The 13837-nt window shown below is 52.7% G+C and overlaps 4 protein-coding genes across 4 annotated transcripts; 2 read left to right on the top strand and 2 right to left on the bottom strand.

The window, feature by feature from the left end:
• The first annotated feature begins 534 nt into the window (after positions 1–534).
• On the top strand, positions 535–3337 carry TGME49_313450 (AP-2 complex subunit sigma-1, putative). Its single transcript, XM_018782769.1, has one exon. It carries the CDS (start codon positions 1845–1847, stop codon positions 2274–2276), a length of 432 nt encoding a protein of 143 aa, XP_018635424.1. The 5' UTR covers positions 535–1844; the 3' UTR covers positions 2277–3337.
• TGME49_313460 (hypothetical protein) lies at positions 543–1550 on the bottom strand. Its single transcript, XM_002364516.2, has one exon. The coding sequence runs from the start codon at positions 1441–1443 to the stop codon at positions 697–699; it is 747 nt and encodes a 248-aa protein (XP_002364557.1). The 5' UTR covers positions 1444–1550; the 3' UTR covers positions 543–696.
• Positions 3338–3446: 109 nt separating the features above from the next.
• TGME49_313445 (hypothetical protein) lies at positions 3447–8973 on the bottom strand. The gene is made up of 2 exons (XM_018782768.1): positions 8651–8973; positions 3447–8347 (listed from the first exon to the last, which is right to left on the bottom strand). The coding sequence occupies exon 2, from the start codon at positions 6705–6707 to the stop codon at positions 4113–4115; it is 2595 nt and encodes an 864-aa protein (XP_018635425.1). The 5' UTR covers positions 6708–8347; positions 8651–8973; the 3' UTR covers positions 3447–4112.
• Positions 8974–10082: 1109 nt separating this feature from the next.
• TGME49_313440 (hypothetical protein) lies at positions 10083–13279 on the top strand. The gene has a single exon (XM_002364514.1). The coding sequence runs from the start codon at positions 10825–10827 to the stop codon at positions 11752–11754; it is 930 nt and encodes a 309-aa protein (XP_002364555.1). The 5' UTR covers positions 10083–10824; the 3' UTR covers positions 11755–13279.
• The last annotated feature ends 558 nt before the right edge of the window (positions 13280–13837 follow it).

Here is a 13837-nt window from a genome sequence, read left to right as displayed (position 1 = left end):
GTGTTGAGACAGTCCGCAGATCAAAAGAGAGAGGCCTCGAGGGTCGGAGACAAACATCAGCAGAGAAAGAAAACAGAGGAACGGAAGAGAGAGTAGGACGAGAGGAAGCAGACGAAACGGCAAACAGAGAAGAAAGAGAAGATAGAGAAGAGGAAAGAGAGAAGGAAAGAGAGATGAAGACGAGAGATGAAGACGAGGGAGCGTCTCGTGCAGTGGGAGAGGAGATCGAATTGTACGGGTGCCTCCTCTTTGAGAGTGTCTTGTGGCTTTCTCTTTCTCTCTCCTCTGAGTTTTCTCTCTCTCTGAAAACTGCGGAGAGCAACGATCGAAACAGAATTTTTTTCGTGAAATCAACGAGACTCAGTGTGTCTCGTTTCTCTGCGTTTCCTAGGAAGTGTGTTTGACCCTGGTCGTTTGTTTCGCGGCTTGTCACCCAACTCTGCATGCAGGCCGAGGAGCATGGATTGAGGATGATGTGTGTTTCTCTCGCAAGCCCAAGAAGTTCTTTTTTCGGTTAACTGATTTCTTCTCTCAATCGGCTTCAGGTATCCGCGCGTCTGCACCTCGCCGTTTTCGTCTCCCGGAACTCCTCTTTGCTTTCCTTTCTCGCCTAGCCGTTGCCCCTGAGCGCTGTCGCAGCTGTGCAGCTGCGCTGCTGCGCTGTTGTGTCAAGTCGAAAACTCCTGTTCCTCTTTCTCAGCGAAGGGTTTCCGTGGCATTCTGCGAGCCCAGTGCTTCTGTATTGCTTGTCTTTGCCAGGAAGAAAAAGGGAGACGACTTGCGTTCCGCCTGCCTTTCTCTGCTGCCCAGGCTCGGTTCCTCTTCCCGAAAGAAGCAACCGTGGGTCTGTCTCGTCTTCTCCTGTCCGCGCCTCCCTTTTCTGCAATCTTTCCTTTGTTTCTCCTCACCGCCTCTCTCTGCTCCTCTTTCCTTGCTCTTCCCCATATGGTTCGCTCTACTCTCCGTTTTCTTCCCTCCGTGTCGCCTCCTCTCGCCTGCGTCCCCTTTGCTCTGCCCGGCGCTTCTCTCCGACTTGTTCGTCTTCCTCTCGCTTCTGCCATGGTTGTCTCTTCTGTTCTCTTCTTCGGTACCCCCGACGCGAGCGGACCTGCAGCCGGGTCGAGACCGACGCAGAAGAAAGAGAGACAGAAGAGAAAAACGGAGAACCGCCCGTGAAGCGGCACCTCCGAAGGCTGCGGGGGAAGAGAGGTAGAGACTTGATAAACGCGAGAGCCTCGCGAGTAGAAAGAATAGATAAGAGTGGTACAAAGAAGACAGCGAGAAGCGACAGCAGAGGATAAAGTGAGCAGGTGGAAGAGCAGCAGAAAGGTCGACACAGTGGGAAGGAAGAACGATGCATTCCGTCTCCCTCTGTCGAGACACTGCGTGCATGTTCCGACCTGGACCATGACGAAGCAGGCGCTCTTTTCGGGCGTTCTTCATCGGCCTCTCTTTTCTACATTTCGCGTCTTCTTCGTCCCTTGGGTCCTCTGGGAAGGAGAGCCCGCGCGTCTCAGCTGTTCTCCCTGCGAGCGTCTTTGACGGACCACAGATCCCCCCGGCTGTCTTCGAGCTTTCTCAACTTCTTCGTCTTCCCGACCTCCCTGCCCTCGCCATCATTCTCAGGGACTTTGCTGCAACTTCTCCTCTGCCTCAAAGGCTCCTCCCGGCTTCCTCTTCTCTGGGGCGCAGCTTTTTGTGTTTCTCTCCCCTATCTTCTCTCTCTTCTGTTCTCTCCGCCGCTCTTCCCCCGTTCCGCGCGTTGTTGCAGTCGCCTCTTCGTCTTTCCCCTCTCAAGCTCTGGCGCAAGTCTCTCTTCTCTTCGTCTCTTCTGTTGCGCGAAGATGATTCGGTTTGTGTTGCTGCTGAATCGGCAGGGGAAGACGCGCCTGTCGCGCTGGTACGAGGGTGGCTTGTCTGACCAAGAGAAATGGAAGGTGGAGAGTGGAGTCCAGGCGGCGGTGCTCCAGAGACAGCGTCGGTGGGCGAACATCCTCGACTTCCGCTCCTACCATCTGGTGTACAGACAGTACGCGGGGCTCGTCTTCGTGGTGTGTATCGACAGCAGGGAGAACGACTTGGCAGTCTACGAAGGCATCCAGTTGTTCGTGGAGATGCTCGACAAATACTTCGGCACAGTCTGTGAACTCGACATCATCTTCCACGTCGACAAAGTCTACTTCCTCCTCGACCAGTTCATCCAGGCCGGAGAAATCGTACAAACGAGCCCCAAATTGATCGTCTCCCGCGCGAAACGCCTAGACGGACTCGACTGACCCGCTCGAATCTGGGTGTACGTACACCGGGATACCCGACCCAAGAGAGGACGGGATGAGGCGGGGGAGAGACAGGGATCCTACTGGAACGATGGTTCGCTGAACGTGCAGCGCCTTTGTCGGATCACGCTCGTGAGTTGAGTTGTCTCGGCAGGTGGACCGTGCACTGTTCGGTGAAAGACTTGCAAAGGAGAAAACTTTCACTCTACGCTTCACCATGTTTTGCCTTCAGTCTCTTCCTGCCTTGCTTGTTTTTTCTCGTGGCGTTGTGGGGCTTGTCGTCTGACGCCTCTCCCTGTTTCCTGCAACATGTCTCCTCCGTTTTCCTCTTCTTTTTTTCTGCTGCCTCGCCTCTCTCTTGCATCCCTCACTCGTATTCTTCTCGCCTCTCTCCTACGGCGCGAATGCCCCTGCTCTCGACTTTCTCCCAGTTCCTGCCCAGTGTCTGTGCAGGCAGCAGGCAGTCTCGGCTTCGCTGCCTCTTTCCTTCGAAGCTCTCCGTTTCCTCCCTGACCTCTCTCTCTGACTTCCTCTCGCTGCCTTCTCCTCTTTCTGCCTCTCGGTCTTTCATCTCGTCTACATATATATATGTATGGATGTATATGTTTTACGCTTTCATGTAGAGAAGTATTCGTTGGGAGGGGGGGGAGATGCAGAGCGGTTTGGTTCTTCTCTGTGGTGTAAAAGGTCTTCACATGGGTGGCGAATGTACCTCGCTGGAGTTGTCATTTCTTCTATACCTACGGACGGTGTGTGTACATACAGCTGAGCATTTTGGTGAAGATGTCCAGACTCAAAAGTTGTTCGCTCCAAAACGGTTTCGATACTCAGCGAGAAAACGCTTTTTTTCAAGAACGAGCTGCATGCATATATACGCGTATATCTACACAGACATGTATATAAATGCATGCATGCATATGAACACGCGTGTGTGTCCTTGAAGAGTCTATGGTTGTTGGAGTCATCTGTTTTGGGCCGAGGGCCGCTTTCTGTGGTCAGGGCCCCTCGCAGGGTTTTTCGTTCGGGAAATTTTAAGTCTGCATGCAAAAACGCAAACGTCGCCTTTTCAAATGCTCTCCAGAGAAAGGTTTCCTCATACATATTTATAGTACGGGTCATGCATAGACAAAGCAAATGTATATTTAATTTACACTTGCACATTCACATATATAAATACATACATATCTGTATATATGTATACATGTATGGTACAACATGTGCCTTGTTACTTTAGATGTGATAGGTTGTGTGTCTGTATATTTATGTAGCTCTCTTGTCGGAGTGAAGACAACGGCTGCTTAACGCATGCACTATAAAAAAAGTACATCTGCATATCTGCCACATAAATCCCTTGATTAGAGTGTGTCTGCCCAACAAAGAAGATTGCCTCGCACGGGTTTTCCGCGGTTCTCTCAAAAGCGCGGCCGCCTCCTGGGTGTATGTACACAGCGCATCTCGCATCGATGTGGTGTGGGTAGATGCTCGCGTTCAAATACGAAACAAGCACTGCGTTGAAAGTTCAGAAGAGTCAAACTCCCTGCACTGGTTCCATAGAGAGACAACTCAGAGGGTGCGTCTCGGAGCAGAGCGCCCTCGAAGAAATCATGAAACAACGCATGCGTGGTCAAATAAATCTCCCTGCTCCTTCCGACAGAAGATGTGCGTCTTCGTTCAGCGCATTCCCTCTTGGCAGGGCCTTTTTTACAACAGCTGCTGCGCAAGAAAGCCCCCCTCTCCCCTTGGTGACATGCACTGGCTAGCTGAGTCGCCCTCCTCGCCAGCGCTCCCCCTCCATTCGTCCGGGTGTATGTACACCTGCAGCCCGCGGCGTCTGGCTCACACAAGCAGCGCGTCTTTTCTGCAGATCGGCGAAGACACGACTGCTTGCTCGTTTTCTTTCGGCTGCGTCTCCTCTCGGCGGTGTCCCGCATCGCGAGGTAAATGCGAACCTCTTGCAGGACATGCGCCCGACCTCGAAGATGAAGGAGCGGCACGACACACGGAAGAAGCACAGGCCGACGAAGGCAAGGCCGAGAAATTGAGGAAAGATGTACGAGAATGAGAGGAAGAGGACGCTGGCGTAGAAGAGGAATAAGAGGAAGAGGAAGACGGGGTACAGGAAGGATGGTAAAAAGAAGGGGAAGGAGAGACGGAAGCGGCGGTGAAAGTAGACTGAGTGAGTGTCTGTCGTTTGATCGGTGTCAGCGGTGTCTTCGGAAGACGAGGGGGCAGCCAGGTGAGGAGGTCCCTGGACACCGGCAAATCGCCTGCGAGGCGCGGATCTTGCTCTGTCTCAGAAAAAGCAGCCGCTTCGTTTTCTCGTGAGAGAGCCGCGAGGTCCCGCCCCTCGACTCCCGGCCTCTGCTGGAGTTCTGGAAAAGAGAGACACATGAGAGGTGAAGAAGAAGTCGAGGATGAAGACGAACAGCGAGAGCGAGAGGAAAGAGAGGTCGAAGAATGGGGGAACTCAAGATGCTCGCGAGAACTCGAAGGAAGCGACGCAGCCGCCTGCGGCTCGAGCGCTGGAGCCGAAGAAACGTTGCTGAGAAACGCTGAGTCAGACGGTGTATCTACGCCGCACGCGTCGACCTCCACGTTCAGCAAGTCATCCAAATCGTCGGAGTCGCGGCCAGACATCCAGGGGGGGTGGCAACTCCTAACGGCTTCCCAAGGATGGCCGAGAGAAGGCCCTGCAGGGTATGCACTCGGTGAGGCGCCGGAGACACCTACGTCGGAAGAAGAAGAGAGAGAGAGAGAAGAGGAACAAGCAGCGTAAGAAGGAAGGACAGAAGACGAAGGAGATGAACCAGAAGACAACAGTCGCGGAGATGCAGAGGATAAACCGCGTCGGAGAGTCCTGGCAACAGCCGTCCTCTCGGGGCTCTCAGCTTTTCCGAGTGTGTCTTCTTCTTCTTCAGCCTTCTCGGTTTCGGCGTCGTCGTCTTCTTCCCTGTCGCAGGCCGCGTCTCCATCTGTCTGCCAAGATGCATGCATCGTGTGCATCTTGTTTCTCTTCGAGTCTCTCTCTGCAGAGGAAACCGGCGCGGACGCCGCAGCGCAACATGTCGCCGAAAGGGGAGCGCGCGACGACGAGTGAGAATGCGCAAAAGAGGGAGAACGAAAAGAAGCAGACTGAGGAGAAGAAGGTGTTGAAGCAGAAGGAGACGAGGCTGCAGAGGAAGCAGTACACGAGAGGCGAGGAGAGGAACTTGCGGGTCTCGGAGTGGAGGCGACGGAAGCTGAAGCAGGCATAGACAGACGTCGGCGCTCACAGGGCTGCCGTGACGGGGAAACTTCGACAGGAAGCACACCTTCGGAGTCGCTGTCCTCTTGCCCTGTTTTTTCGTCATTCCTCGCGATCTCCGCTGCTGGGTTCACATCACTTTCCTTCGTCGCCTCTGCTGCCTCCTCTCTGAGGTCTTCTTGACTTCCCTCGAGTTCACTTTCCTCCTCCTCCATTTCATCTTCAGAGTGCACGATTTGCGAGAAGCCGAGGCCTTGAAAGTGTTGCAGAATAACTCCGGTTTGCGAGTCTCGCTCTCTCACTTTTCTGCGCACACACGGTTTCCCTGCCCCTTTCCGCGCCTCCCCTGCGCGGCGCATCCGGCCTCTGTCTCGGTCTCCTGTTTGGGCTGCGTTGCCTCTTCTTTCTCCCTGTGCAATTTCTTCCTCTCCATGTCCACGGCAGACGACGCGCAGCGGCCGACTTGCCTGGTGGCGACTCACAGCGAACCGTGAGTGTACAGACGCCGGAAGCGCCGATGCAGGCGCCGCCGCTGCTGGACCTGCGCCGGCTATCCCTGCCCTCGAGAAGGGTTGAGACCGTCTCTCCGCGGGAGGAGAAGAGGCACTTGGTTCTTCATCCCGCGCTGTTTCGTGTGTCGAAAAGTCGGACGACGATTTTGCGGAGGGCAACGCGCGTCCGTCGCCTCCGCCCGGAACACCCAGACAAGATGAGGAAGACGGGCAAGAAGAGCGGCGGCAAGCCGAGAGGCCACCCACTTCGTTCTCCGTAGATATGGAGGACGCCGGGAAGGAAGTGGAGGAGTTTTCCTGTTCTTCTTGGGGAGAAAAGCCTGGTTTCTCGTCATGTGTCAGTTCCTCCTTCCGACGCTTCGCGTTCGTCCGCTCCGGCCACACCCGGTGTCCGTACACACCGTCTCCAGGGGAGTCAGCGAACTGGCTGTCCAGCCGACCGTCTCGCGGTCCAGTCTGACTCCAAAACGCGTAGCTTCCGTGTGCGGTGCTGTCGAGCGTCCACTGCGACTGAGAGAAGTTCTGAAGATAGGCGCCTTGGCTGTCTGTATTCTGCGAGTTTTCTCGACTCCGCAGCATCAGCGGCGGCGACGGCCGCAACAGGCAGACGTCGTCGCTTAGCAGGAGCGCCTCGTCCTCCAGAGGCGAAGCAGAGCACAGCTGAGACCCTCTCATCGCGCGTTACAAGCAGAACTCGTCGTTCAGGTCCTGCGAAGGTCTTGCTTCATTGCGCGACCCAAGTTCTATTGGCTTAACTCCATCGGTCCTCGTAGACACACGAGTGCCTGAGAGCGAGACCGGCGCGGCCGCAGGTTCGATGGATCGACCCCACCCAGACAACTCTCTCCGGGCCACCGGCTGTTCCACATCGGCGACCTTCTAGGCGAAATTGAAAGTCCGCGCCGAGAAAGTCGAAGCAGGACGGTGGCTGCACACACACCGTCCCCTCGCCGCAGCGCCGGGCACCAGACTGCGTGAAGCCGCGTTTCGGGATCGGGGACGAGGAAGACGCGCGAGTGGCATGAGGGCAGAGGAGAAGCTTGTGTCTCCGCAGGCCGGGGACCCTGCAGGTTGGAAAAGCGTCAAACGTCACCACTCCAAAGCGCATGTCCCTTCAGCAGAAGACTGGACACACAGAAAGAGACGAAAATCCCTTTCAAATGGACTGGTGGGGGTGCGCAGATAAGGCGAAACGGAGGCTCCAGGCTTTTTTTCGCCACAGTGGACAGACACCGAAGCCCGTCAGTTCAGCTAGTTGTCGGGCTGCTGTCTATCTGCGGTCCAGGACTCGAGAGGGCATTTTGCGCGAGCGACACAAGGAAGGGAATACCAAGCACTGCGGCCGCCGAAAAGCGAAGGGAAAGGAACCGGTCGAGGCAAAGAACGCCTGAAAACGGCAGATGAGAAAGGCACAAACCTGACGCACGAACTCGTATTCCAGCGACGGTTCTGAACTCGCAACGTGATTTTAAGCCGATTCAAAAACGCACAAAAGAACGAGAACCATCTTCTGAGACAACTTTGGGGTTTCAGACAAGGCAGGAAGGGAGCAAGAGGGGGCTTTAAAGCTTCTTCGTCTTCAAGAATTGGGAAACGGAGAGAGGCGTTCAGTGTAAGGCAGCACACACGAGAACTGGAGAAGCCGGTTTCCAGCGCCTGAAGTCGAAAGGAGAACACTGTGACCAAGAAGAAAACGGTGGGGAAAGTCAGGCTGCCGGATGCAAACGGGTTTCTCACGTGAAAGTGTTGTCTTGTCGCATGCGTCCCCGAAGGAGCCGCAAGCCAGCACAGCACCCCAGCAGCTTTACAGGCGGTGGATGTCTGATCGGTCTCCGCGTCGCTCCCGTTATTTTCTTCAAGATTTACGTCGAAATGTCACGCATCTGCATGTGTTCAAGTGTTTCGGCCCTTCCGCAAAAACGTGACGACAACAGCGCTCAGGGTAAGTGCTTTCAGACGAAAACGCGTGCGAACGCAGCGTGTGCACGCCGCGTTCGTCCACCCTAGTATGAATGCGCATACGGTGGGGCAAGACACCATACTATGGGAACGAAGATGCCAAACCTTTTCCGTCACGACGAAACAGTCTGATTCAGATTTCGTTCCAGCAAAATCAACAGTTCTGCTTCCCGCCCCGGACACTCTTTTTTGCATGTGGTCAAGTTCCAACTTCTGAGAGCTACCAGATTTTCCCGTGTGTCAACCGACAAGGCGTGGGTGCTCGTGACCCGTTGTTTGTGTGTAGAAAAGTGACTGCTTAAGCAAGGTGCTCCCGTTGACGTCGGATGAGGATCTGCTTTCTTTTTTCTGTCCATCTGCGCACACAGACACAAAGTAACAGTGCAACACCACTCCCGCGAATACGCAGATATACACACGAATGCGGGAAAACGCAACTCTGGAACCCATGTAGGCAGTCGGGAATGCCAGCAACTTTATCATCCGGAATGAGAGACAGCTGCATTGAGAAGATAGCCATGTGTTACAACTCTCTTACGGAGAATCACCTTAGATGGACGGCGGTACATGCTGCGACCTCGTGTATGTCTTGTGCCCACCTGACTCCTCAGTTCAAACAGAGCTGAGTTTACCCGGATCACCAGGAAACGTTGATTTACCTTTTTTACAAAGTCATTTTTACTCAGATATTATTGTTGGTGCCTTAGGTATCCCATCACGTATGAATTTAGGGCAATTATTTGAAGCTTTAGTCAGAAAAAAGCACTCGCAGACTGATAAGAGTAGGAAGTATTCTTTTAATAGATGACGGAGCCGGAGGTGGCAGGGCTAAACTGTAAGGTGTAAAAGCTGCAGTCGGTAGCGCTCGGCAAAAATCCTCGCGCATATTCGGTGGACAGACGGGGCAGCAAGGCAGGATCCCAAAGCATAAAAGTAAGCCTCTAGTAGAAGGTCACGCGATTCAAACGGATCAGTCCCGAACAAAGAAAATCAATTCTCTGTCTTACGTCCCCCTGTGGCCGAAATCGACATCATGCGTATTTCCCTGTAGCATTGAACCGCCCTAAAGAACGGTGCAGCTGACCTGTTTCGTAGAAATGCCTCCATTGGATGGAGCTGCTGGCTTCTAGCGCGTGTCATTTGTCTTCGCAGTGTAGACAGACCGAAACTAGACCATTCGACACTTCGAAAAGGTCTTCTTGTTCCGAGGGACTGCCGAACTGTTGCGGGGTCTGACACGAGGGCTGGGTTAACGACGTCGAAGGCAGTTTGTGCTTTGCCAGTCAGTAGCCTCAGGATTCAGCACAAAGACTAACCTGCTGGGTCTTACAGAGACATGTATGCAATATGCTTTAGCCCCTGACCTGGGTTGGCTCCCGCTGAGATCACTTAACGTTCACAGGCCGCGTGTGACTCTGCTTGTTACTGCAAGACCCCTCGTTGACACACCATCGAGTTACAGGTGTGTGTCTATCTTCTTGTGGCATTCGCAAAATGTGTGTTACCCCCTGTATTTTAACAACATGGCTGCAGAAAGCGATGACAGTGACGCATACAGTGACGCATGCAGTTGCACCCATGGAAACGTGACAGCAAGTCTGGAATCGATCGAGGTGCATTTCACAAGCATTCCGCCCAGAGACGAAGAACTTTCCCGCGTCCTCGACTCGGTGCTTGTCAAATGAACTCCCTCACAGGGCATACGATATCAAGTTGGTCTATACGGTGTAGATAACCAGACAAATTTTCCCGCGTGACCGTCCCGTTTTTTAGCGGAGTGAGCAGTCACATGCCTATACTCAAGCCACAGGAACACAGAAGCGATGAACTGGAAATTCCCGTGTTGAGGAAGCCAGTCGAGCTGGTAGCTGCCTGCAAGCGGATCCCTCTATAAACTCAAGAGGCTCTGAAGGCTTAACTTCCTTTCGAAGGCAATGAATGTTTGTTTTTGCTATAGTTCCGACTTCGACACATGTGTGACTTGTCAAGCTGTGGCGTCCCTGACGGTACACGGTTTCTATGCAGGCGCCTCTATTCATCTGCGCTTTATATGCTTCCGCAAGCTGAAGAAAAGCAAATACCGCGGGCTTCGACAATGTGTTGCCGCAGCTTTTGTTCTTGGCGCCTGTAGCACTCATTTATTATCTTTTTTTTGTATCGTGACACGTGTATTATGTTTCGGTGAGGGACAAATTGCGATTGTTTAGCTATTTAAGCCCCCAGACAAATATAAGTGCATGTTTCTTCGCATCCCTGGAGCGGGCGCCGCTGTGTCCGGCCGCTACTCAGAGAAACGGTACTGCCTACTGGCAAGCGACTATTGCATATGAAACTACATTGTTGCTAGCATGTACAGCTACCACTTTGTTGAGCTTTATTTCGTTCAGTTGTACAAAAGAATCTTGAAACCCTTTCTAATGTGGTGCCGTATGTGGGGTGTGATGCCGCATAGTTAAAAATATACTGCGAGAAGGAAATGGCAAAACGGTCCTGGAAAGACAATGCTGCCGAGCACTCATTCCGCTGCCTCCCGCTCTCCAATACGGGGTATCCATTTTAACCTGTCGACGCTGTTCTTGTCCATGGATTGTTCGTTTTCCAGTGGGTGGCTCCGATAGTTGCTGCGGCGCGCACCATTACATGTCTCTCGCGAGCATTTTTTGCCTCTCCATTCGCATTTTTTTTCATCTCGAACATGGTTGTTTTTCCCTTATCGCCTACAGTCGCTCCCTCCCAGTTGTAGCTGCCGTTTCTGGTGTCGTTAAAATCCGCACCAATTACTAATAATGAGTATTTGTGTCTGTGCAGTGCGATTCGCATTTAATTCGCTGGTATGTCACTCTTTGTACTTCTTGTTTGTTTCCTGGAAGTCTTTTGTGAAGTGGCGGCATCCGCTGTCGATGAGACACGGGTACCCAATGACTCTCACTTCGCTCCCGGAGTTCCACAGGAAATCCATGAATCAGAGAGAGACAAAGACGCATGGACACCACCCGAAAATGACTCTCCTCGCCAAAGTAGGCGACGGGATAAGGTACGTGCGGTTGATCCGAAAGAGGTCGCCACAGAAGAATGGATTTCCCCGCAGTCAACCCGCTCGGATACTCTTAACCGACGTCAAGCTGAAGAGGCGGTTCAAGAGTATCTGAAGTTGTTGACTGCCGAATATTTTCCTCTGCGAGAGGCCACCGTCTCCTTCAAACAGGAAGAACGAGAAGATTCAGGGGGAATCAGCATCATTGGTCGACGGACGTCGCCTCGTAGGCGCAGGAGCAGGAAAAGAAGCACGTGGGCAACTCAAGATGACTCAGAAATGCGGACGAAGACGTCAAGGGGTTTCTTTTCGTGGCTCCGTCGCCACCAGTCCAAGGGGAAAATGTTGCTGGGAGTAGCTGCAGCCGCATTCTTTTTAAGACTGTTGTACTACGGCTGGACGGAGTGGGAAGGGGATGATAGCTATGACGTAGATTTAGACTACGACGAAGCCTTTTGGAGCGACTTCCTGGAGAGGAGACAAGCACGGGTGCGAGTGCCTCAACAGGCCGAACAGACTCTCAGCTCAGGGAGTCCAGTGGGTCGCAGACCTGCTCAGCGGAAGGCGGATTTAGAAAGTACCGCCGAACACGATTTCCTGCGAAGAGCTTTGGATATTACCCCGAGATTCAAACCTCCTCCGGAGTACTATCTCGAACCCCCAGCTGGGGATCCCGCAACTGATTCTTCAGCCCCGACCGCGCAACCAACGGGTACCCCTCGTGACTGAATCTGAGTGCGATCGCAGAACGCTTCCCTAATCGTCTAGCGCGCGGTGTCAGTCAATATTTCCTCGAAGTGGCTGGAGATACCATTCAAGCGTTCGGAACTCTGCTGCGGTAGACACATTCTAGAATGAGTTGGGAGTGGAAGAGTTGCGCCCGATTCAGTTGTACGAGAGCGGACGTTCACTTCTGAAACGCGGACCCCAACCAGGAACCGAAACTCACCTGCATTTTCTCGGAGATCGATATGATTCAAATGCCTCCTGTGTCCTCAAAGAAGGCTTCCAACGTAGTTTTTGTCGCAGTAGCTCGAAATAAGCGATGATGTGTAGTGGTTCGACGAATCAAAAAGGAACGCGCGTGTCCTTTTTCGCTAGGCCGAATGATCTTCCGGGCAACGCGTAGAATTGAAATGCAAAGCGGCGGCTGACAAGCTCACTGACACTAGTGGACGCCAGTGTACCGAGCCGTTGCCACATCGCAATTCCCAGAAAGGGATGCTCCCTCGAAATTGCCGAAAAGAAGTGATTCTTTTGTGGTTCCGTTTGTAACGTTGGTCGCGAGGGGATAATGGAGTCTTCATCCACGGGAAGCTGTACCGGGCTTGGCGGGGGCGGTTGCAGGGTGTTGAATTTTAAGCGGATTCACTTACTTTTGAGGGACGCTTACGCAGTTTCTTTGCTCGCGGCTCCGCCGCGGTGCCACATCTGCTTATCCCCGGTACTGCAGAGCAAGCCTTCGAGCGTAGAACTCGAGCGTGAAACAAGAAATGCGAAAAACTAGTTTCGGTGGCAGCAGCTATTTGTACGCACCACAGTCAGTGCTCCAACCCTCACAGGTTGATGGAGCTTTTGTGGCACTGCTCAGACGATACATCGCTTGGACGCTGTTTAGGCGTCACTACTGTTGTGTCGTCCATTCCGCGAAGACAAAAACGGATTTATTCCGTGAGTGAAAGTATATTGACGACTTCCATTACGTTCGAGTAGGGGCAACCACCCTAGACCCTGTTTGTCGTCATGAATGGGCATTTGCTCGTGACGGCACGCGCGTTTGCTGTCGTTCCGTTTCGGAGTGTCGGGAAAAAGCGTGCTTGGCTGTCAAAGAAGAATTCGTGAATGCTGCGAACTGCTACTGGCGTACGTGTATTTGCGACCAGGTGTTCATATGCTCAGAAGATGTTGGCTTTCAAGAACTGAGAGAAACGGGGAAATGTCTAGTCAGTTTTTCGTTCGAGTGCAGCTTCTGCTTGTGTATGTCACGACACGTTTGCACGTAATTACATCGTTACTCACTTCAAAGTAATGGGTCCTTTGCTGACGTGTACCTTTAAAAGATTCAGAGATATTTCGCTATATTCACTAATTGCTTGTCTTCTCGTAGCCCTGGCTGCAGCCATGATAATGAAATGCCTTACAGAAGAAAGTCAAGCCTATTTGGGATACCCTTCCATGATTTTCCGGTGCACACCTCAGTCCATCTCAAAACCTAAACGCGCACGGTTCTCTGCCCATCGAATTTTATGCATTTCCAGCGTTCTAGATTTTTTCGCATCAGGCAGATTGATTCGGAACCTCCAAGTGGCAATTTGGGACATCTCCGGAATCCCTCAGACGCAGCTACAGTGCTTTGCAGTGCTCGAAAGGTACAAAGCAGCCACAACCCACAAATTCAGCTCTGGATCGAGGTACTGCGTGCGCTGTTACTTGACACTAAAGAATTACAGGTGTCGATCCAGCGTTTAGTTGTACTTCAGAAGCACGATGCGCCTTTGCAAGCGTTCAGTATCGGTAGATTGCGTGAACCTAGGAATCCCATTGTGCATTGTTACAGGAGATCAGCTTCCAAAGGAATTGGGGGGCGCGGCTGCCATTTGCGTGTGAAGTTTTCCGTGCCGGTTCCTCAGACCCTCAGGGCAAAAGAACTGCACTGTAGTGTGTTACTAGTTTTGAATTTGAAGCTCGCCGAAGCGAATGGCTCCGCGATGCAGAACTGTGGTGTTTGAATCGAATAAATGACTACACTGTATTTCCTGGGATACTGAATACGATTCCGTTCACCAGAGACAATCAACCACGTTCCCTATGT

The sequence above is a fragment of the Toxoplasma gondii genome, chromosome XI, assembly GCF_000006565.2.
Source record: "Toxoplasma gondii ME49 chromosome XI, whole genome shotgun sequence".
NCBI classification, from domain to species: Eukaryota; Apicomplexa; class Conoidasida; order Eucoccidiorida; family Sarcocystidae; genus Toxoplasma; species Toxoplasma gondii.
The sequence above is the reverse complement of the archived record's forward strand: the minus strand, read 5'-3'. Positions and strand labels throughout refer to the sequence as shown.